This window comes from Sorex araneus, chromosome 2 (genome assembly GCF_027595985.1).
Source record: "Sorex araneus isolate mSorAra2 chromosome 2, mSorAra2.pri, whole genome shotgun sequence".
NCBI lineage: Eukaryota > Metazoa > Chordata > Mammalia > Eulipotyphla > Soricidae > Sorex > Sorex araneus.
Window position 1 is genome coordinate 67,857,060 of NC_073303.1, and position 22,879 is coordinate 67,879,938.

Genomic DNA, 22,879 nt, shown 5'->3' on the forward strand with positions numbered 1-22,879 from the left:
AAGAATTCTAAATTGTGCCGATGCGGAATTCAGTGAGCAAATGTTTAAATATACCACATAGGCTCGAACACACACTCACTCACACAGCCCATTTATTCATTCATACTTGTATACTTTAGTTTGTATAAGACCCAATTGATTTTTTTGAATATTAAAGACTAAATACTTCTTAAGAATAAGTGATACCAATTTTTCAAAGGTTTGAATGAAACTTTCATTGAGTTTTTATTAAAATATTTGGAATCTAAAGAAAACATTATGTGAAGTTTTCTTTTGTCCTAGTGGATGACTGGAGAGCCATTCATTCTTTCGTCCTGACACTGCTTTTCTCCATTGGGTCTCTGTGAGAGTCACGTGCTTCGGGCATCTTTGAAAAGCATCTTCTGAGGCTCCATCTTCCCATTTGGGTCTTCTGACTCTTACCAGGAGCTGGGTTTAGGTCTCACCTATCACAATGAACAACAAGTTCCTGGGCACCTGGAAACTTGTCTCCAGCGAGCACTTTGATGATTACATGAAAGCTCTGGGTAAGAAATATCTTTCCTTGTTCAACTTTGAAGAGATTGTTTTTGAGAACATTCCAAGACTAATTTTTTCTTATTTTTCAGAACTTGGGGAAGTTTGTACAGACTGAAATATGATCCTCTCTAAAGGTTAATTTATTGTGTCACTAAGAAAATTTATTTGCATTTATTTGTGGTACTTTTCAATATTTTATAACATAAATAAGAGCTATTCAAATGCATGATTCACGCATATGATCCCTGATTTCAAGGGTAGTTTCATGTCACAGAATTTTGAGTTCAGACCCAGAAAAAAACTCTAAGAAATCTAGTCAGTGCATTTTCTTTTTTCCCTAAAAGCTACTTTTATAACGACTAGAGGAGCTAAAAAAAACTGGAAAGTAGAACATTTCTACTTAGAAGTTTAGTGTTTAATGAAACCACAAGTTCTCTTGCTGTAGCACTAAACTGCCCTATATTACATGAACATGTAGTCGGTCTTTTCGAAGGAACCACACGTGGCAGTCCTTATTTACTCCTGGCTCTGTGCCCAGGGATCACTTCCGGTGGCGCTTAGGGGACTCATGACGTTCCTGGGATCCACCCTGAGTCGGTGGCATGCAAGGCAAGTGCTCTACCCACTGTACTTTCATCCTGACTCCTGAACATGCAGTTTTTCACAAAAAAAGTAAACGTATCCTGAGACAGAGTGACGGTTCGGGTGGAAGGGCGTCCGCGGAGATTTGATCCCAACAACACTGGCTCACCCTCCACTGCCTACAGCGCCCCTGGGTGTGGACCCGCAACGATAGGGGAAAAGGTCATGCAACCTAAAGCGTGATCTTCTGAAAACAGGTTATTGAGAAGTAAGGTCTTGGGCTCTAAACATGAATTCAAACTGTCTTATACCTATATCAGACTTTCTTGGGGTAGGAGAGGAGCGGTAGGTGGAAAATCAAGCCATTGGCTACATCGACTTTATTTAATAATGTTTCTGGAGAATGTTATAGATATAGAGAATGTAGTAGCTATGAAGAGTTTGGATATTTCCAAAGTTTTTTCATGTCAGGATTATGCCAATAATCTCAGGTTACTATGCTTATCAAGAGGCCTATACCTTTATTTACCTGGTCAGAGAGCTCATGACAACGGTTTTATTTTTGATAAAATGAGCAAAATCAGGAGAAGAAACAATAGTACAGCAGGAAGGGTGTTTGCCCTGCCCCGGCCACCCTGGGTGCTATCCAGAGCCAGGAGTAAGGCCCGAGCACCTCTGGGTGTGCCCCCCTCCCCCCCAGTAAACAAAGTTATTATGTTGCCTGGAAAACTATGGGAACGTCTAAAGATAGAGCTGTACTAGCAGATTTATTAGATTTAAAGATTTCACTTTACCTCTGAAGAGGAGGCAAAATATAAGAAATCTCACTAACGATTGCCTAATTTTGTTATTTTCAAATTTTAGAGTTCTTAAGAGTACCTGTGAGTTTGGTGAAATGCTGATTCTCAGGCCTACTATAGAGACTGTCATTTACCTCAGAAAACATTGAAGTAATTTACATTAAATAACAAAATATTAATCAGAATCAGAGGAAAACCTACAGTTCACGGTCTTTGTTAATGGATTGCCTTCATCTCATGTCTCTTTAAGTGTATGGTCATGTATATATGCAACTAGTCTTTTTTAAATGTATTTCTTATTTAACTTTTTTTTCTACATATTTCTCTCATCTTGGGTAATAATAGCAATGACACTTTATTGTCATTTTATTTGATTTTTCAAATGCAGAAAATGTTTTAAATATAATTTTGTAATTTTATGAATTGTGATGATACAGATTTAATGGTAGATGGATATATATCCCTTCCATATGTAATTTATATTATAAATTATATAATATAATTTATATCTTACTGTCTTACTTACTGTCATCCTGTTGTTCATCGATTTGCTTGAGCGGGCACCAGAATGTCTCCATTGTGAGGCTTGTTACTATTTTCAGCATATCACAAATAATTTATAAATTATATAAATAATATAAATAAGCTAAAAAGGAGAAGAACTTATCAAGAATGCAGTAGTGTGCGGGAGCTCAAAGAGATAGTGTGACAAGCACTATCATGGTGACGGTGACCTTGAAGGTCCACAGCTCCAATGGAGCAAGAATTTCCAGGAATGACCTGTCATTCCCCTAATCACTGCTTGAAAGATTTCCCCTGTTCCTAACACTCCCTAAAAAAAAAAAAAAGGATATGGATAGAGGGAATTATTTTTCTGTGATTTGTAATTATGCACTGAGAGAGAAAAAAAGTCATGGAACAAAGTATTATACTTTCATTACCAAGTATATCTATAATAATTATACGTAAAAGCTAAAATATCTAGAATGATCCATGAAACACTACAGATATTTTCAGTGGAGCTTGACATTGGATCTGGTAAAAAGTGAACTGCTTGTCTATTTAGACTGAACACTTATCTTCAAAATCCATAAATATTGCTCTGTTATAACAAAACCTAAAATAGTTGGGTCTATGGACATGTATCTCCAAGGCTGGTAAATCATGGAAGGAGGTCCTTCATAGTAAGTGACACTATCTGCCATTTATGCTCCGAATGTTTAACTGAATGTAACTATAGCCACCTCTAGATCTTCTTGGGACACCCTCTTGGTAAACATAATTCTAGCACTGTTTTGATTTTTAGGGGTGGGAATAGCCACCAGAAAACTGGGAAATTTGGCCAAACCCAATGTGATCATCAGCAAGAAAGGAGATACTATAACTATAAGAACTGAGAGTGCCTTTAAAAATACAGAGATCTCCTTCAAGTTAGGCCAGGAGTTTGAAGAAGTGACAGCTGATAATAGGAAAACCAAGGTAAACTTTCAACATTTCTCTTCATAGTTGTCTCTACCATGGGTGAGAGAGAATAACTGCTAGTAGTATTTAAAAAAGTGTATAACACCACACTGTTGTAAATGAATGCATTTGATGAGACATCTATTATGGAAAAAAATTAATACTGAATGAACTTCTTTAATCAAGCCAAGTCCTATCAAGTCAATGATGTGAACTTGTCTTGTAGAGCATTGTAACCATGACAAGAGGGTCATTGCACCAAGTGCAGAAATGGGATGGCAAAGAGACAACCATCAAGAGAATGTTGGTGGATGGGAAAATGGTGGTGGTAAGGACATCTTCACTTCTAAACAAACTAATAATGCTATGTATGGAAATAAATTAGTTGTACTATTTTCAAAATATTCTTTTTATAGTAAAATAATTGGAATAAGTAGATAAAAGTATGAAATAAGAATAAAATCAGAATTTATGTTCACACCCGAACATAACCCCTGAAGACTCATCTACAAATACTTCAAGTATAGGAATGATATCTTGGAAATAATAATGCCTATTTGTTATTTTAGAAAAACAACATAGGAAGAGACAGTAAAGTTGAGGAGCATATGGATAAACTTTATGAATCTGAACTCATACTAAGGAAGTCTAAATTTTAAAAGGAAAAAATTTTAAAGACCCAATTGTAGAATATTCATAAATATTGTTGGTGGGATGTGTGTCCATGGCGGTCAGTACAGATAAAGTTTTCATGAGCTCCTGTATGGTGTAGATACTAAAGTTCTGCCAGTCTCAAGAAGGCCATTATCAAATTGCATCTGAGATGCACTTGATCTACATGGTCCTTATCACCTGGCTTTTCCGAGAGGTGTGCTTCTCAGGCTGAGGTGAGGTTCTGCTCTTTGAAGAATAAGGAAGGCCCAGTTCTAATACCAGGTCCTAGGTTCCTGTTTTTTATTCTTAGAAAAGAAAACTTTCATGAGAAAAGAGTAAAGCAAAATAGATTTGTTAAGGAAAAGTAGTATATCTCAGAAAAACATGGATTTCTTTGGAGTGGAGAGAGTTCCATAAAGAAAGAAAGTTCATTACCCTTAAGTGAGGGCCTAGGTAACTCCAGAACGGAGTGTTCCAAACTTCTTTGTGAAGTTGATTGCATAGACTTTTTTTAAATTTCCTCTCAAGTTGCATCAGTGTGCACTAAGGGTCATTGCTAGGGAATTGTCAAGAAGAACTTTTAGATCCGGTGTTCCCTAATTTTTTTTTTTTTTTTTTAGACTTTTGCTTTGTCTTGTTTTCTGGGCATCAAACCCAGTGACTTACACATGAAGACCAGTTTTACACTGAACTTCATTTCTGGCTCTGGCTCTCATTCTTATCAGAAAACTGTTTCCTCTTAGGTGTGATTCAGCAAGATGACTCCCTTTCAGAACACAGTGTATCTCTGAACGTTCCTTGGTGTTAGAACATTTTGAAATTTGCCACTAAGGTCCCCGCTACTGCCTGCCTACCTCATAAATATATGGACATCTTAATTTTAAGAATTCATAGTAATTTGAACCAAATCATGTCAATTATTCAAGCTGGATTCATTGTAGAGCTCTTTAGTCAGCACATATAAATGGTGACAAAGCTTTAAAAATGTCTTTTTTAAAGTTTTCTAATGAACACAGACATTGACTACAAATAGATTGAAGTAGAATTTTGAATCTTGAGTATATGTTTTGATCTTTGGCATCATAATAAATACACATGAAAAGTAAATTCTGATATAAGGCCCCAATATTTAACGCAAATCTCTTGGGAGAAGAGTCATCAGCATTTTTAAATATTTCCCAGAAAACGCAAATGTGCAAACAATTTTGAAAAACCAGTGTTTCAGTAGATTTAAATGGTATTTAAATTATTTGTTAAAATTTGCCACTGGGGGGAACAAAACTCTGCAATAAGAAGTTTATTTTTCTTAAGCTTAAAATTGTATATTTTATTTTAGTGGATACAATTCTAAAGTACTGAAGACTAACATATTGATATTTTATTCCCCCTAAATTAAATTTTATATGTTTCCTTTTATTAAGAATGTTCTGATCTCTATTTTTATTTTAGATGTTTAATTAATGTTTCTTTTTTTAAGGAATGTAAGATGAAGGGTGTGGTCTGCACCAGAATTTATGAGAAGGTCTAAGAAAATAATTTCTTCATTGAAGTGGCATTTAATCATTTGATGTTGAAAATCAACAGTTTACATTGGCAAGATCTGACAACACTGAAATTTATTTTTACGTGTCTTAATAAATCAAATAGGCAAAGGCCTAAAGAGTAATTAAAATTTTGCTAAAATTTACTGTTTCCAGTTTTAAACATTTGCAATTTGTGTGCATCCCCATACTATATTCAAGTATGTATATTGGTCAGCATACATAATTTAATTATTTTACACATTTAATTACCTTAAAAATTCTAATCTATGTAGGATATTATATATTTAAACTGATACTGAAAATAATAAGAATCTAGTGAAAGAAACATGCATGTCAGTCAGGAGGAACAAACTCATACACCTTCAGACCATAAAGAGGCAGAATATAAGTGTAGCAATTTACAAAATGGAGCTGTTATAAATCAAGAAATTCTAGTTTTTGCTAAAAGAAACAGCTTCTTCTCTAGGCATTTCATAAAACTATGGTTAATTTATGGACATCGAAATGCAAAGATGGCTCGAGCGATAGCACAGCAGGTAGGGCATTTGCCTTGCACGTGGCTGACCTGGGTTCGACCCCTTCATCCCTCTCGGAGATCCTGGCAAGCTACCCAGAGTATCCCGCCCGCACAGCAGAGCCTGGCAAGCAACTCGTGGTGTATTTGATATGCCAAAAATAGTAATAACAAGTCTCATAAAGGAGATGTTACTGGTGCCCACTCGAGCAAATTGATGACAGTGACAGATTCTAATTAGGAACAGAGAATTGATGTTGTCTTCTAGTAACGCCTTACAGGTTACTTATTAGCTACAATGGGAAATAAAAGTGTGCAATGAGAGAACTGGAAAAACCTGCAACTGGAAAATCAAAATCTTGCCAACAAAGGATGGACGCCTAATATGTGACTTCAAATGCAGTGACTTGAGTAGGAAGTAACATTACTTTCATAGAACTCTGTTCTGGAATTCAGATCAGTCAATCATGAGAAAACATCAAATTCCAGCGGAGGGTAATGGTAATACTGAGCCTGACTTTGGACATGGTGTGTGTGTGTGTGTGTGTGTGTGTGTGTGTGTGTGTGTGTGTGTGTGTGTAGGGTGGTGGGAGGTTATTTATATATCAGAAATGGTGGAGTTTGAAGAGTATACCAGTGAGAGTTGCACACACGGTCAAGTTTCCCAAATGAATAGGGTCTCCCGAGGGGCACAGTGGCACCGCAGGGCTCGTGTGAGTGCTGGGGCTGTGTGAGTGAGTGTTGGTCAGGCAGCGATGGCAAATGGTTTAAAAATGGTGAAAGCACAACATAAGAAATGTAAAAAGAAAGAAACACAGCATGGGTAAAACAAAGGGTCAGTGACAACAGAACGTGAGAACTGGTTTACAGAACTGTGCTGGGAAATTCTAGACTGAAATGTAAAGCCATACAGGATCATGACAAATGTCATGACAAATGTCATTTACTCTTGAAAAAATAGGAAAAAATATGCCTTCTGTTTGTATAGCACTGTAGCACTGTCATCCAGTTGTTCGTTGATTTGCTGGAGCGGGCACCAGTAACGTCTCCATTGTGAGACTTGTTGTTACTGTTTTTGGCATATCGAATACACCATAGGGAGCTTGCCAGGCTCTGCCGTGCAGGCGGGATACTCTCGGTAGCTTGCTGGGCTCTCCGAGAGGGATGGAGGAATTGAACCCGGGTCGGCCATGTGCAAGGCAAACGCCCTACCTGCTGTGCTATTGCTCCAGCCCTGTGTTTGTATGTGCATGTTATATATAGTCATAAAAAGAGCAATTGATAGAGCAAATGGGGTAAAAATGAACACAGAAATCTGAGTAAGGACTATAGATGCCTTTTGAACTAGTGTGACTCTTGCTAGGATGTGACACCCTGCAAGGATGAAGCTGTTCCCACCACCCCCACTTCTCCCCTGCCCCCACCACACACACACACACACACACACACACACACACACACACACACACAGAGCAGCTTCCCTTGGCAAGTCCCCCTCTCAGCCTCTAGCTATTCAGGCAGCAGGGATTTGGGAAGCCCCATCGTCGAGGTGTTTCCTGCTCGATTTCCCTCTGCTGATGTTGCAGTGTACCGGGGTCTCACACACGACTGTGCCATTTGCACATTTAATTGTGATGCTTGTTGGAGGCCACACCTCGGTTTGTGGCGCTTGCACACTTGGCCAAGGCGCTTGGCAGGGGTCACACCTTTTAGTTGTGGTGCTCAGGCACAGCTAGCTGTGGTGCAGTTGGAAATCCCTGCGGCCCGGCCAGACAGCAAAACTGCCAGACAGAAACTGCAGATGGGCCAGGAGGGGGCTCAGGGTTTTAACAGTCTCTCAGATCCCACTCAGGCCTCGGGCCCACCCACCAGGCACCAGAGCTACTGGCTGGTCTCCTGGGCCCCCAGAGACGGTTTTCATCTTCTTGTTGTTTGTGTTTTAGTTTTTGGTTTGTGTTTTTGGCTCAGCTAGCTAAACCTGTTACAAGGAGAGTTTAAAAATCATAGTGTTGGGCTAGAGTGATAGCACAGCGGGTAGGGCGTTTGCCTTGCACGCAGCCGACCCGGGTTCGATTCCCAGCATCCCATATGGTCCCCTGAGCACCGCCAGGGATAATTCCTGAGTGCAGAACCAGGAGTAAGCCCTGTGCAGAGCCAGGTGTGACCCAAAAAGCAAAAAAATAAAAAATAAAAATCATAGTGTTTTCCCAACTACACAGGAACACAGCAGTATTGAAAACAGGGTATGATCACTTGTCTTTCTGCTTCATGCTTTCCAAGTTTTCAGTTTAAGTCTACCAATCCTGAATTTCCTTGCACACAACTGATCTTAATAACAGACCTATATGTAACCTATTAGCTCTTTTTAAGTTGGTGAGGCCAAGCAATTTATTTTCACAATCTTAGGAAAAAAGAAATTATGATGGAAAGACACTTCCTCCAGGACTTTTTTTTTTTTGAAGTTAGAACTGACGTCAAATTATTCCATCTCTTCCGAAACTGCTTCTAGGACTCTGAATTACTGATCTTGATTATTTATGTAATTTTCTCTTTTACTTCAAGTAAAAAAAATCCAATTCTTGCCTATCTTAAGGAAAATGCATAATGGTGGGAGAAGGAGACCAGGACAGTGAGGAGGGGTTATTGTCTCCAAAGGTGGGGGTGGTGTCATATGCCAAGTAATATGCAACTGTGTACACCTTGTTATCAATAAAAATGAGAGGGCAAAGCTTTCTATTGCTAGAATTCATACTCTAAAACTAAAGAAAATACTTATTTTATCATTAGTACACATAGATGTTGATTTATAATGATGTACATATGACACATATAATGTACTACAGTGTTATTCCAGTACAATTTTTTTTAAGTTGGGGCTATTTTTCAGAGTTTGTGCCAATATTACATGCTATAAAATGCGTTTTCATGTACTGTGCTGCCATATTCACTGCAGCATTATTTATAACAGCCAAGACCTGCGAACACAAGTGCTCATAGATAGACAATTGGGTGGAAAGGTATGGTATATATACACGATGAAATACTGTTTAGATACTCTAAAAGAAAAAAAGAGAAAAGAAATACTTTTTAGCTACTCTATAAAAAAGATGAAAATCTCCCATTTGTAAAAGAATGAATATTGTTGTTACAAATGGGTATTATGTGTAGTGAAATAAATCAGAAAAAGGATAAATACTGTACAATTCGCTGACATTGTTACATCAAGAGAACAGAAGAACCATATAAGGTTTAAGAAACAGAATTTTAGATTAGTGTTTACTAGGAAGAAAGGGTGAAGGTGGACAAATCAGGTATAAAAGGTTAATATAAAAATGAAAGATAGAATTGGATTATTTGGTTAGTTAGTTTGGGCTTTGAATCACGTTTTCAGTGGTACTCGGGGTTTACTCCTGGCTCTGCACTCAGGAATCACTCCTGGAAGACCTCAGGGACCAATTTGTGGTGGATGAATCCGGGTTGGTGAAGTGTAAGGCAAGCTTCCTACCTGCTGTACTATCTCTCTGGCCCCAGAATTGGACTTTTAGTAGTCAGCCTAATGGTTATATAATGATGCACTCCCAAAACTTATATAATGTCATAATATAATGTTACTTTAATAAAAATTTTAAGCAGTTATATTTATGCAATCACAAAATCCCGTTAACCACAGATTTCTCGGGCGGGCTCAGTAACATCTCATTTCGTCCTTTACCTCAGATCTTAGAAGTTCATCTCAACTAGGCCCTCCTAACAATGTTGCACTGGGTGCTCTTCAGGGTCAGGGGAATGAGATCCAGCTTGTTACTGGATTTTGCATATGAATACACCATGGGAAGCTTGCAAAGCTATCCCATGTGGGCAGGAAACTCTCAGAAGATTGCCAGTTTCTCCCAGAGGGAGAAGTAGGCTAAAGATACCGAGTGGCCGAGAAGCTTAAAAGAAGCTTCTGAGAGCTTGCTTTTAAGTCTCTCTCTGGATGTTGGTCGTTGATGGGATCACACACACCTGGGTTCCTCTGCTGGTACCTTCATGCATGAGGCCTGTCCGAACGTGTGGAGAGGGGCCTCCAGCATGGCTGTAGCTGGGTTCTGGTGGTTTTCGGCTGCCAGGAGCTCTGCTCTGGGTGGGGAGGGAAGCTGGACCCCATCCCCTCCGAGGGGCCCCGGGGAAGACAGCCAGGCGTGCGGGCAAGAGAGACTCTGCAATATTTATGCAATAACCCATAATAAAATTTTTAATGAAGTTAATCAGTCTCAGGAATTTATCTACTTAGTAATAAATTTATTATCATGTTTGAAGAAAAAAATATAATTCGGAACATAAACCTAGTTTGAAGCAGCAAAATATGCACGAGCAAAATAGGATGTCAGTAAAGGAAGAACTGTAAACATTCATTTGGCTACTTCCCAAGACCTTGAGAAAAAAATATCTTTTGGTCTATTTCTGTTCTTTCAACCTTGTAAAAACTGTAATTTAAACAGAGGAATTCAAGAATTGCCAGTTTCTAAGTTTATTCTGTGCAACATGATATTTTTGAAAAATTCAAGTTGGCTAGATGAGAAGTTAGGTAATTTATTAGAAAAAAAGTTATGCTCCAATTAATTTATTACAGTATGACGTTAATAAAATGGTCAGTTTACCTAAATGAGTCCCTATTTAGATTAGCACATGGTCAAGATTTATTTAACAAATATTCACTGACCCATATGTGGTTTAAAAAAAAATAGGACCAGAGAAAAAGAGTAGAGGGTTCAAAGTGTTTACCTTGCATTTAGCCAACCTTAGTATGATCCTCAGCATCATGCTAAGGTGCCCTGAGCAACACCAGGAGTGATTCCTGAGCACAGAACCAAGATTAAGGCCTGAGCACGCTGGGTGTGGTTAGTCCTAAAACAATAAATTTTTAATAATTATAAATAACACTAAAATAATATTGCTCAAAAAATCATGGTACTGTTCTTTTCATAACATAAAAAATAAAATCATATGGAATACTATGCAGCTGTCAGAAAAGATGAAGTCATGAAATTTGCATATATGTGGATTAACATGGAAACTATCATGTTGAGTGAAATGAGTCAGAAAGAAAGAGACAGACATAGAAAGATTGCACTCATATGTGGAATATAAAGTAGCAGAGAGGTATGAGCTTGCAATGATGTAATTTCTGGCAGAAATTTCTCTGGACTTAGTTACTAAAATACTAAAATACAGAAATCCCAAACCATGCAGTCGCTATTGCGGCCGCTCGAACTCATATCTCTTCATTCTCAGCAATGGAAAACAAATTATCAAATCATCAAACCTCCTTTTCAGCAGGTCCGGCTTTGGGGGGAGAAACTCCAAACAATAATAGTGAGTTTCTTGTTGAAATATTGAATGTAATCAAAGTAAAGTGAAAATAAAGTGAAATTTATCAGTTACACAGGCGGGGTGGGGGGCTGAGGGGGTGAGGGGAAGGTATACCATGATTCTTGGTGGTAGAATATGCCCACTGGTGAAGGGATGGGTGTTCAAGCATTGTATAACTGAGACTTAAACCTGAAAACTTTGTAACTTTCCACATGGTGATTCAATAAAAAATAAAATTAAATTAAATGACAAAGAGACCAAATATTCATTTTTGTTGGTAATGCATGTTGCTAGATATTTTTAAAAAAGAATAACATAACTCAAAAGGACAAGAGCAACAGGAATATGCTAATATTAAAAAGTAGTCTAATAAACAACTTTGATTCTTTAGTTCTTTTTCATACAATATGGTAGTTAAAAGCAGCCGGACTGTCTAACTTAAATTCTAATTTGCTACTTAACAGGATATATCCTTGAGCTAGTTCCCTAACTTCCCTGTCCACCAGCTCCTTCATCTGTAAAACTCAGGATAATACTAGAATGTGCCTTTTAAAGAGCTGTGAAGACTAAGTCAAAATATGAAATGTTCAGGAGAGTATTTGGCACAGAAAATATATCAATTTTGTTACTATCATTACTTATGTAGTAATTCCCATGATGATCAGATGACTTCATTATACTTCAAAATCAAGAAAACACAAGACTTTAAAGTTTTCGTATTGATTTGAACATAAAGTGACCAAATTAAATTATTTAAATTTTTATTGGGGGGGTTGGGGTTACACTCTATGGTACTAAGGGCTTATTCCTCGCTGTGTGCTCACGGATGCTGGTGGTACTTTGGTTGACATGCAGTGCCAAGAATCACACTGGGGTTGCCTGATTCCAAAGGCAAGCAACTTAACTGTCACTGTCACCGTCACTGTCATCTCGATGCTCATTGATTTGTTCGAGTCGGCACCAGTAACGTCTCTCACTGAGAGACTTACTGTTACTGTTTTTGGTATATCCAATACGCACGGGTAGCTTGCCAGGCTCTGCTGCTCGGGCTCCATACTCTCGGTAGCTTGCCGGGCTCTCCAAGAAAGGCAGAGGAATCTCGGGTCTGCTTTGTGTAAGGCAAACGCCCAACCACTGTGCTATCGCTTTGTCCAATTCCAAATGATTGAATTTATTAGGAATATTATTTATACAAAAGTAAACATAATCAAGAAATCAACTAAGATTAATTCATAGAAAAACCAACGAGCTTTTTTGTATAATTCTGCTATTCTAATATTTAAATTATTTACTCCAGTTTAAATAAATGCATTAATTTTCCAAGGCATAGTAATATATTTGATGTCAGTCAAATAGTAATTGGTATATAGGGTGTAGTTCTCTTAGAAGCAACAGAATTCTGGTACTGGCTCCAATGATTTTTCAGGAATTTTAAAAAACTGTTTGCTTTGAATTTGCTTTGTCTGTTTTAGACCACGCCCCTGTACTGCTCAGAGCTCACTTTTGGCTCTTTGCTCAAAGATTATTTCTGGTTGAATTTGGGGAACCGTATGGGCTGCTGGGATTGAACTCAGGTGGCAGCATACAAGCCCACTATCCTATTACTCCATCCCTAAAGCTGGTTTTTCAAACCACTGGAAAGTTGAAATTTGTCAAGATGAGAGTATTTACACAAAGGAATTAGGCAAACACAAATTAGTGGTTTATTTCTAGATACAGTTTTAAATACTAACTCACATTGGTATAATACTTGGATTTCATGAAACTACTTTCATGATGACCATACTCTTTCTTGCCTTTAATATCTACTTTATGATTTCTTTTGAAATTTATTCCTGCTTAGAATTTAGGATGATTTCTTGTAAACCAGGTTGTACTTTTTTTTTTTTTTTTTTGCTTTTTGGGTCACACCCAGCGATGCACAGGGGTTACTCCTGGCTTTTCACTCAGGAATTACTCCTGGCAGTGCTTGGGGGACCATATGGGATGCCGGGGATCGAACCCGGGTCGGCCGCGTGCAAGGCAAACGCCCTACCCGCTGTGCTATCGCTCCGGCCCCAGGTTGTACTTTTTTATTGCCGCTGCTCTTTCAGAACCACTTGGAAATTTCTAGGTGTCTAAATCCAAGATGGTATTCCAAATCCTGACAGCCATAATCTGTGAATGATATGTGAGAGCCAGGTATTATGAGCATTTTTTAAAAGCACACCACTATGATTCAGATATATACATAATTTAAGGGTAATTGTGCCAAGGTGCTCTATTTAGTATAACATATAAACGGAATGACATGTCATCCAAGACCAGAGAACCAAATTTCTCCAAAGTGACTTTAGGTAGCAGTAAGTGGTGAAAATACTACTCTAAAGCCAACTCAAATGTAATCAAGCCCTTTGTAAGGAAGTAATTCTTTACCTCTTATTTGTTATTTTCACAGGAATGGGATTGGCTATTATTTATGCCATATGGAAAAGTGAAGGTTTAAAAATAGCAAGCTGTGGATCAACAACAAAAATTAGCAAAATAATGCAATGCTTTTATGAAATATAAATCATATTTCAGCAGAATTTAAAATGAAGGTCAAATTATTTTTTAAATGTAGTGTGAGAAGTTTTTTGAAATTCCATTTCCATATTTTGCTATTAAAAAATCAGCAATGTAATGCAAAATCTTCAGAACCCTTTTATCTGGATTGGAACTGTGGTTTAATCTAATGACATGTAGGATCCTCCCCTTAGCTGACTTGTGCAATGTTTTTAGCTGGTTCAGTCATGCAGAGTGATTATAACAGTCAAACCATAGAATTCAGTCATGCAGAGTGATTATAACAGTCAAACTATAGAATTAATGATTCTATAGTTCAAAGGTTTTGAAAACTGGATTTGTGACAGCATATGTTTCATATCCATTGAGAGCAAATAATATAATTTACTTATTGGAATTTAAAATGAACATGAGCTTTTGCACATATCTATCAAGAGCAAATTTCCTAGTGGAATTTAAAATGGATATGAGTTTTTGAACAATCTAGCACTGGGCATTATAATATTATTCTGGGTATTCTATGATTGCTTTTTTACTTTAGATTAATGAACCATTGGTGCATATAAATGACACTAAATAAATTAAGAAATGAAGAATAAATTATGACGGAGTTTAGTTTTAGGGTTTCCAAAACAAACAATCCAATGGGATTACATTTCTTTAATGTAATTCTGCATCTGGAGAACACTAATTTAGAAGCCAGTGCAAATTTAGATACTTTTAAAACTCTATTTTGTATTGTGCCACATTGTATTTCTTCTCATCTAGTTTTCTTCCTTGTTGACGCTAAAAACCACGTCCTAAACTGCTCTGTATCCATAAAAGCTTCTAGGAAAGTTATAGCAAATGTTTAATTAGTAGTTGCTTGATTGATTCAGAAAAGGATTAGGCTTACTTTTTTTTTTCTTTTTTGGTCACACCCGGCAATGCTCCGGGGTTACTCCTGGCTTTGCACTCAGGAATTACCCTTCTCGGTGTTCAGGGGACCATATGGGATGCTGGGAATCGAACCGGGTCGACCGCGTGCAAGGCAAACGCCCTACCTGCTGTGCTATCGCTCCAGCCCCTAGGCTTACTTCTTTTATTACAGAGACAAAGAGTATAAAATTGCAAGAACTCCACTATTTGTTTGTTTGTTTGTTTGTTTGTTTGGGGTCACACCTGGCGATGCTCAGGGGTTATTCCTGGCTTTGCACTCAAGAATTAGTCCTGGCAGTGCTTGGGCGACCATAGAGCTCTACTATTTTAACAGGAAAAAATGGATGGGAAGCGTGATTTGTTACTTATTACCTGTGTGGCAGTAAATCACAAACTCTTATTTGTCACATCCTAATTTGCATAATAAGGGCAACACTGGTGGCCCCACTCTGTTGATGTAGGAGGGAAAATAGGATGTAGACAGTGGTACTCTGTAAAATGTCAGTCATTACATACACATAAAATAATATCTTAATTATGTCTATGTATACAAATAAATATTAATTCTTTACTCAGCATTTATATTTTAGTTTTTATTTTCTGTTTGAATTATATAAACTATATAATTTTAAAATACTATATTATAAGTTATAATATAATAATGACCATATTCTTCCATTTTTTATGGTCTTAGTTGTAAATCAACAGTCAATATAGTCATATATATAAATATATTAGTCCTTTTTTGTTTGTGCGCAGGGTTTACTCCTGGCTTGTACTCAAGGATCACTCCTTTGGGCCAAGGGATCATACCAGGTGCCAGGGATTGAGTCTGAGTTAATCACATGAAAGACAAGCACTTTACCCAGTGTTCTATCTCTCGAACCCCAAATATATTACAGTTTTAATTCACTCCACCAAAGAAAGGGAAACAGATAGGAAAGCTTGTAAAGTCGAGTCCTATTCATGTCTGACGCACTGAACTTGGGTTCTGGTTCTATTGTCCAAAGCCAAATGAACATTGCACGGTCATAATTTGCTCAGCTTTAAATAGAGGCACTGGGGCCAGCGTGCTAGTACAGTCTGTAGGGCTCTTGCCTTGCACGAGGTGGACTTGGGTTCGATCCCTAGCATCTATATGGTCCTCTGACTACTGCTAGGAGTAATTCCTGACTGCAGAGCCAGGAGTAATCCATGAGCATTGATGGTTGTGACCTCAAAACCAAAATAAGTAAAATAAAAGGGGGAACTGATTTGGATGATCACAAGATCCCAAATTATTTCTCAATTTTATATCATTGTAGCTAAAAGAATTTGCTATTGAAAGAACTTCGTTATATTCATTAACTTTTCTGCTCTAATAGCTATCTGTATTTCAAACTTCCAGATGTTTCAAGTAAATAGAGGTTAATATTTTGTTTCTCAACCTTCTTACACCACTCTGTTTTACATCCAACAGATTTCTCCTCATATATCAAGAGACATAAATCCTTCACTGATTTCCTTGTGCTGCTGCCTCTAAATAAAATTTCTAATACCCTCCACTATATTACTGCTGCACTACAATAATACGCTCATATCTTTAACTTATTTTTGGGGGGGACGGGCAGCATTGTGAGGGGCTAGTCCCTGATCTGGGATTGGTGGCTACTCCCGGTTTAGCCACGTGGCAGGCAAGCACCATAATCCCTGTACGTCTTCCCACCTCAAAAGTTCTAATTTTGAATTGACAGATCAATGCGAGAAATTTTATATTTTCTTCTCTACAAAATTCCAAGCTCATGGTGTATGATTTTTAGAAGAGTTTGATTTTTTTTTTATTTAAGTAATTGCAAGCTGAGTAAATGCATCATGGAAGTGCACTACTCTGACCCATTCTGATCAATTCTGGTGAATATAGAGACCTAGTGGACATGGACAGAGACACTCCAATTAGCTTAAGATTGAACACAAACAGCTTTCACACAGGTTAGTTAAGGTGAATTTTTTTTCCCGTGGAATTTCACCGATAAGAAAGAACAATGAAAAGCCATTACGATCTGCCCTCAAATCTAACTTTCTCTTCTTTCCTCTTGAGACGGTGAGGTCTGTAAAGTTAAACTATAAACAGGAAATCTGTCTGCTTCTCTGTTTCTCTGGCAGGTCACATGCACACCCAGGGATGATTTAACAGGATACCTGTTAAATTCCTAAATCCACAGGAAAGCCAACAAATTCTTATTTAGAAATCGTAAAAACAGGTGAGCACGATTTAGTGAAACGGTTAAGATTCGTTTCTGTACATAACAAGGATAGATTAGATGAGTTCTGAGACTCTGCAGCTACATCCTCTGTCTTTGTCTTGATGGATTTCAGGTTGATTTGAGGTTTTTTTGAAGCTGTGATCTGAGAACAGAAATGGTTGACTGCAGAGAACACAGAAGAGCCAGAAAAGCACAGGAGGAAATGCCTTTCAGCTCTCTGTGTGCTCGTGAACTGTACTTACAGTTTATTAGATTTAGAATTCCTGCAGGATTCATCAGAGATCCACAGTCACCCTGCTGATTTCTATCCATTTTTCTGATTCAGGTGGTGGGTGTGAGGTCATTTTTAGTCTGACCATCCTAGTCAGTCAATATCATAACTGAAGCATATTTTTTTACCTTCTTTCAGTCAAAACTGATTATTAGAGAGAAGTAGACAAGAAGTGGAAAAAATATCTTTGAAATAACTTCCAGATGGACACAAAGGAAGATAAATATATTCTATTGAAAGAAACCATTTACCCTGGGAAAACTGAAGAAAGGAAATATCATCAAACATCTATTTGGGTTTAGCAATTGCAGCATTAACTTCAGAAAGTTGAAGTATGGGTCATAAACTATAATAGTACCAATAATTCCTTACCACCCATATTTCTTGATTCCAATATATAATGGGAAAATCATGTTCTTTCTGACAATAATTGTTAACAGCTATATGTTAAGCATCCCTAAGCAGGTGCCCTGCTCAACGAGATGAATAAAAAAGGTCCTGACTTTGGATAGCTCTGGCAAGTAGGAACCGGTGAGAAGCAGTTAGTAAAACCCTGTTGTTAAGGGTGGTAGATTGAGAACAAAAATTAAAAGTTCAATGACTTTTATATTTTCATTTCAAGAGTGGTTTAAGGAAGATTGTTGTCATAATCTCAATTATGCTTGCAAAAAAATCTTTAGGAAATTTTTTTCTGACAGGCTCAGAAGAGTCCTACGAGGCACTTGGTGCCCCCAGAGCCCGGCCATTTCCATCAAAATCAAAGAGAGTTTTTCCCACCAGCACTTCTGTCTGACTTAGCAGGGACTCCCATGCACGGTCAATTGCCACCCCACCTGTGATCGTAGACAAGGATGCGGAGGGGCTCCCTGACCTTTGACACTGTTCTGCTGGTGTTCTTGTGGCAGATCATGACCAAACACATCTGGCAAGGTCAGAGCTATGGAAGAACATGGGAAACCTCCCAGTGTTAAAAGTAAACATCTGGTCTCTGGGTTTTTCTGTAAAGCAGGAGCCCTTAAGACACTCAAAATTAGTCTTTTCTGTTTTTATTAGATTAGAAAGGTCTTTGAAGCCATTCAAGAACAAACGTCAAATTCTAATTTTTTCTTTTTAAATTAGTTTTTATGGCCAGTTTTTGTGGCAGAGAGTCTCTTGCCCGCATGCCTGGCTGTCTTCCCTGGGGCCCCTCGGAGGGGATGGGCTCCAGCTTCCTTCTCCACCCCGAGCAGAGCTCCTGGTGATCGAAGACCACCGGAGCCTAGCTGCAGCCATGCTTGAGGCCCCTCTCCATGCGTTCGGACAGGCCTCATGCATGAAGGGACTGGCAGAGGAACCAGGTGTGTGTAATCCCATCAACGGCCAGCATCCAGAGAGAGACTTAAAAGCAAGCTCCCAGAAGTGTGTGATATCTTATAGCCTACTTCTCCTTCTGGGAGAAACTGGCAATCTTCTGAGAGTTTCTTGCCCACATGGGACAGCCTTGCAAGCTTCCTATGGTGTATTCACATGCTAAATCCAGTAACAAGCTGGATCTCATTCCCCTGACCCTGAAAGAGCCCCCAGTGCGACATGGTTGGGATGGCCGAGTCGAGATAGACTTCTAAAATCTCAGCGAAAGGATGAAATGAGAGGTTACTGAGCCCACCCGAGAAATTGGTGATTAACGGGATTTTGTGATTTGTGGCCACTAAAAGACATTACTTGAAAGTCCTAGAGAATTGAACCAATAGCAGGATTATCTGAACATTTTTTAAGAAGAACTTAACTTATACCTGCAACTTTATATATGGTCCTGCTAATAGTATATTTCAACAATAGGGCAGGTTCTGGAAGGGAAAATAAATCCTTTTATAAAGAAGAATACAGTATAAGTTGTTTTAGCTAGTACTTTTCAGTATTTTTTTAAAGTATCATTTTTAAATGCTTATTTCCAAAAATCCTATGGAGCAAAGGGAAGATTTCTATTCAGTAGAGTTTAAAGCAATTAAAGTGTAAAAATTGTGACAAACCTACACCTACTCAGAAATAATGATTCATAGGCTGTTTAGAAAAAAAATTGGTTCTCTATCACCCAAAATAGATTGTCAAAATAAGGCATATTAAAGTTTTTAAGTTGATATGTGCAAAAATAGATTGGGATAGGGCAGTACCAACTGGGAGTGGTAAAGAAAACAGAGATACAGACTAATCTAGACTTTAATAACTCATACAACTCACATGTAGAAGAATTGGAATTTTAATTGGTAAGCTTGCTCAAACCCAGCACTCCTAGCCACTAGGCAGACAGCCAAATACCAGGTTTTTCTCATTTGCTTGTCAACTATGATTAAATGGTATTTTAAATCAATTTAAGTGAAGCAAAGCTATTGAAATAGCTGAATCAGATTAAGCAAGCTATTAAAAACCATTTTTTTAAAAATGCTATATTTCTTTATTCGTTATGCAGTTTCTGGAACTTAATTGGAGAGAATTGCAGGGCCAGAGAGACAGTACAGGATTGGGCAACCACCTTTCATGAAAGAGGCCCTGGCAGGCTCCACAGGGCCTGAGAACCACTGCATCCTCAAGACCTTGATTTGACTTGCCAGACCCAGTTGGCCAAGAATCACTAGAGGGTCCTTGGGCCTTATTAGCACTCCTTGAAAGTGCTTTAAAGAAAGAAAGAAAGAAAATTTGCAAAGATGTGCTACTGAGGAAGATTTAGAAAATATTAGATTTTAAAATACACAGTGGAATACTATGCAGATATGAAAAGGACAAATGCTCTCCTTTTAATGGCAAGGATGAACATATAGTCAGTTTCATGTTTAATTAAGTGTGTAAAACACAAGAACCATGTGATTTTAGTTATTTGGAGTACACAAAAGCAAATAGTAGAAGAAATATGAAAACAATCTTTTAGACATAGGACAAAATCAATGGTTTACATAAGGGGAGGAGATAAGGGGTAGAGAGAATCAGGTAAAAGGGCCCATTTTTGATGAATAATGAACTAGACTTTTTAAATAATTAATCTAATGAAGTACACACTTGTTGATTTAAAATGATGCATATTTGAAACCCATATATTATAAATGAATGCTACTTCAATAAAACTACTAGTTTTTAACAAAAATACAAAATATTTTAGCATATTGTCTATTGGAGTATTATGCAGAAATTTCGTGACATAAGTCTATATTTATTGACAAGAAAAGAGGACCCCAACATATTTCCTGGATAAAGAAATATTAGAAAATGACATATATAATCATATATAATTTTATTTCATTTTGAAAGACAATGCTGGAAAGGAAGCATTTGATAATTTGTTTTCCATTGCTGAGAATGAAGAGATATGAGGTTGTGTAGCCACAATAGCGGCCGAGAGGTTTTGGATTTCTGTATTTTAGTATTTTAGTAACTAAGTCCAGAGAAATTTCTGCCAGAAGTTGCATCATTGCTAGCTCGTACCTCTTTGCCACTTTATATTCCACATATGAGTGCAATGTTTCTATGTCTGTCTCTTTCTTTCTGACTCATTTCACTCAACATGATACTTTCCAGCAGGTCCGACTTTGGTGGGAGAAACTCCAAACAATAATAGCGAGTTTTTTGTTGAAATATTGAATGTAATCAAAGTAAAGAGAAAGTAAAGTGAAATTTATCAGCTACACAGGTGGGGTGGGGGGCTGGGGGGTTGAGAGGGTTGGGGGGATGTTTACTGTGGTTCTTGGTGGTGGAATATGTACACTGGTGAAGGGATGGGTGTTCAAGCATTATGTAACTGAGACTTAATCCTGAAAGGTTTGTAACTTTCCACATGGTGATTCAATTAAAAAAATTAAATAAAAATAAATAAATAAAAGACAATGCATGTTACTTGTAAATATGAACATATAGTGATTCTATTATTATTTATGTTAATTGCCTATCCTATCAATCACCATGTATTGTTACATGCTATATATGTATTGATTTATCTAAATATCAAATCAACTCAAAGTTATTGGTATTGTCCTTTTTCACACTTTACAGATAAAAAAAGCAATAAAGTTAAATCATTTGACAAAAATTATGAAGAAATAAGTATCTTTAGAGTGCTAATAAGAATACTAACTGTGATTATTTCTGGTTTATAGGACTTGGGAAGATTTCAACATAATATTCTATCTAAATTTTTGCCATAAGAAGTCACCACTGTATCACTGTATCACTGGCATCCCATTGCTCATCGATTTAATCGAGTAGGTGCCAGTAACATCTCCATTCGTCCCTGTCGCATTCAGAGTCAGGGGAATGAGGCCCATTATTGTTACTGCTTTTGGCATATCGAATATGTCATGGATAGCTTGCCAGACTCTGCAGTGCCAGATTCTGCATTGCTCTCTTCTGGGAGCTTTGTTTTATAGTCTCTGGATCTTGGCCATTGATGAGATTACATGGCGTCTGGGGCAGTTTGTGGGTGTGACTGCCAAGCTACTGAAAAAATGGAAGTCATAGTCTATATAATCAATTAGTTACTACTCAGCTGTTAAAAAGATATCAAAAGCAATGTAGATTGAATAAGGGTTATGTTTACTGATATACACCAGAAAATGAAAAACAATGATCAGGTATTTTCACTCAGGAGTGGATTATAAATTCCTGAAACAAACAATGAAAGGAAGACAATAAATCTCTCAGATTCTACAACATGGTAATTTCTTGGGGACAGGGAAGGAATTGGGGTGAGAATTTATTATATTATGTTAAAAATACCCATTCATGGAAGTTATGATTCTAAGTTAACAATGACTAGTGAACTTAAAATGGATTTGTGTGTCAGTAACCCAGTTTGGATATAACTGCTCCACCATACAGACCTTCCCTTCAAGCACAGTCAGTCAGGAGTCTCATGAATTCTTTTAGAGAATCCTTAGAGAAAATAGGAAGTTCATGATATGTTCAAATCATTGAGTGTTTCTGTCTTCCCATATTCTGCATACTGTGTTAAAAACTTTGCAATAAGCGAACATATAACATAAGTAGAGTTCTTACATAGTGAAGATTCATTTATCAAAATTCCTTTCTGATCTTCTGTGTTCCTGGTGTAAACATATTTTACATACAATGACATATCCTAATCAGACTGTTAATTTGCAAGGTCAGACCTTTCTAGGACAATGAACTTGTATTGTAAGTTAATATTGCCTTTCTCCTCTCCTTATGTCTTTTGAATAGTTTACTTTAAAGCAATGTCCTTTTTGTATGGACAAAGAAAGACAGTTGTTAATATGCTTTTGTAACATGGGATTTAATTGGCTTCGAATATTATTCATTCCTGGGCATCTGCTTTCTCGATTTAAGCCTCAGCTGCCCTTACTTCCTAGCAACCCCCAAAGCAGGGTCCCAACAAGGGATGGGGTGGACCCAGGGCAAGTGGTGAGTTATGTGCTACCTTAGCATCGAGATGGGCCTGGCTAAAGTGCCTAATGCTTAACTATATGTTAAGAGCT

The 22,879-nt window shown here is 37.6% G+C and overlaps 1 protein-coding gene across 1 annotated transcript; it reads left to right on the plus strand.

Moving 5' to 3' along the window:
- Positions 1-402: 402 nt before the first annotated feature.
- On the plus strand, positions 403-5,621 carry LOC101551889 (myelin P2 protein). The gene is made up of 4 exons (XM_004602371.2): positions 403-527; positions 3,208-3,380; positions 3,589-3,690; positions 5,494-5,621. Exons 1-4 carry the CDS (start codon positions 455-457, stop codon positions 5,542-5,544), a joined length of 399 nt encoding a protein of 132 aa, XP_004602428.1. The 5' UTR covers positions 403-454; the 3' UTR covers positions 5,545-5,621.
- The last annotated feature ends 17,258 nt before the right edge of the window (positions 5,622-22,879 follow it).

Coding starts and splice junctions, on each gene's coding strand:
- LOC101551889 (XM_004602371.2), top strand. CDS start 455: ATGAACAACAAGTTCCTGGGCACCTGGAAACTTGTCTCCAGCGAGCAC. Junction 528..3,207: donor TGATTACATGAAAGCTCTGG/GTAAGAAATATC, acceptor TTTGATTTTTAG/GGGTGGGAATAGCCACCAGA. Junction 3,381..3,588: donor CTGATAATAGGAAAACCAAG/GTAAACTTTCAA, acceptor CTTGTCTTGTAG/AGCATTGTAACCATGACAAG.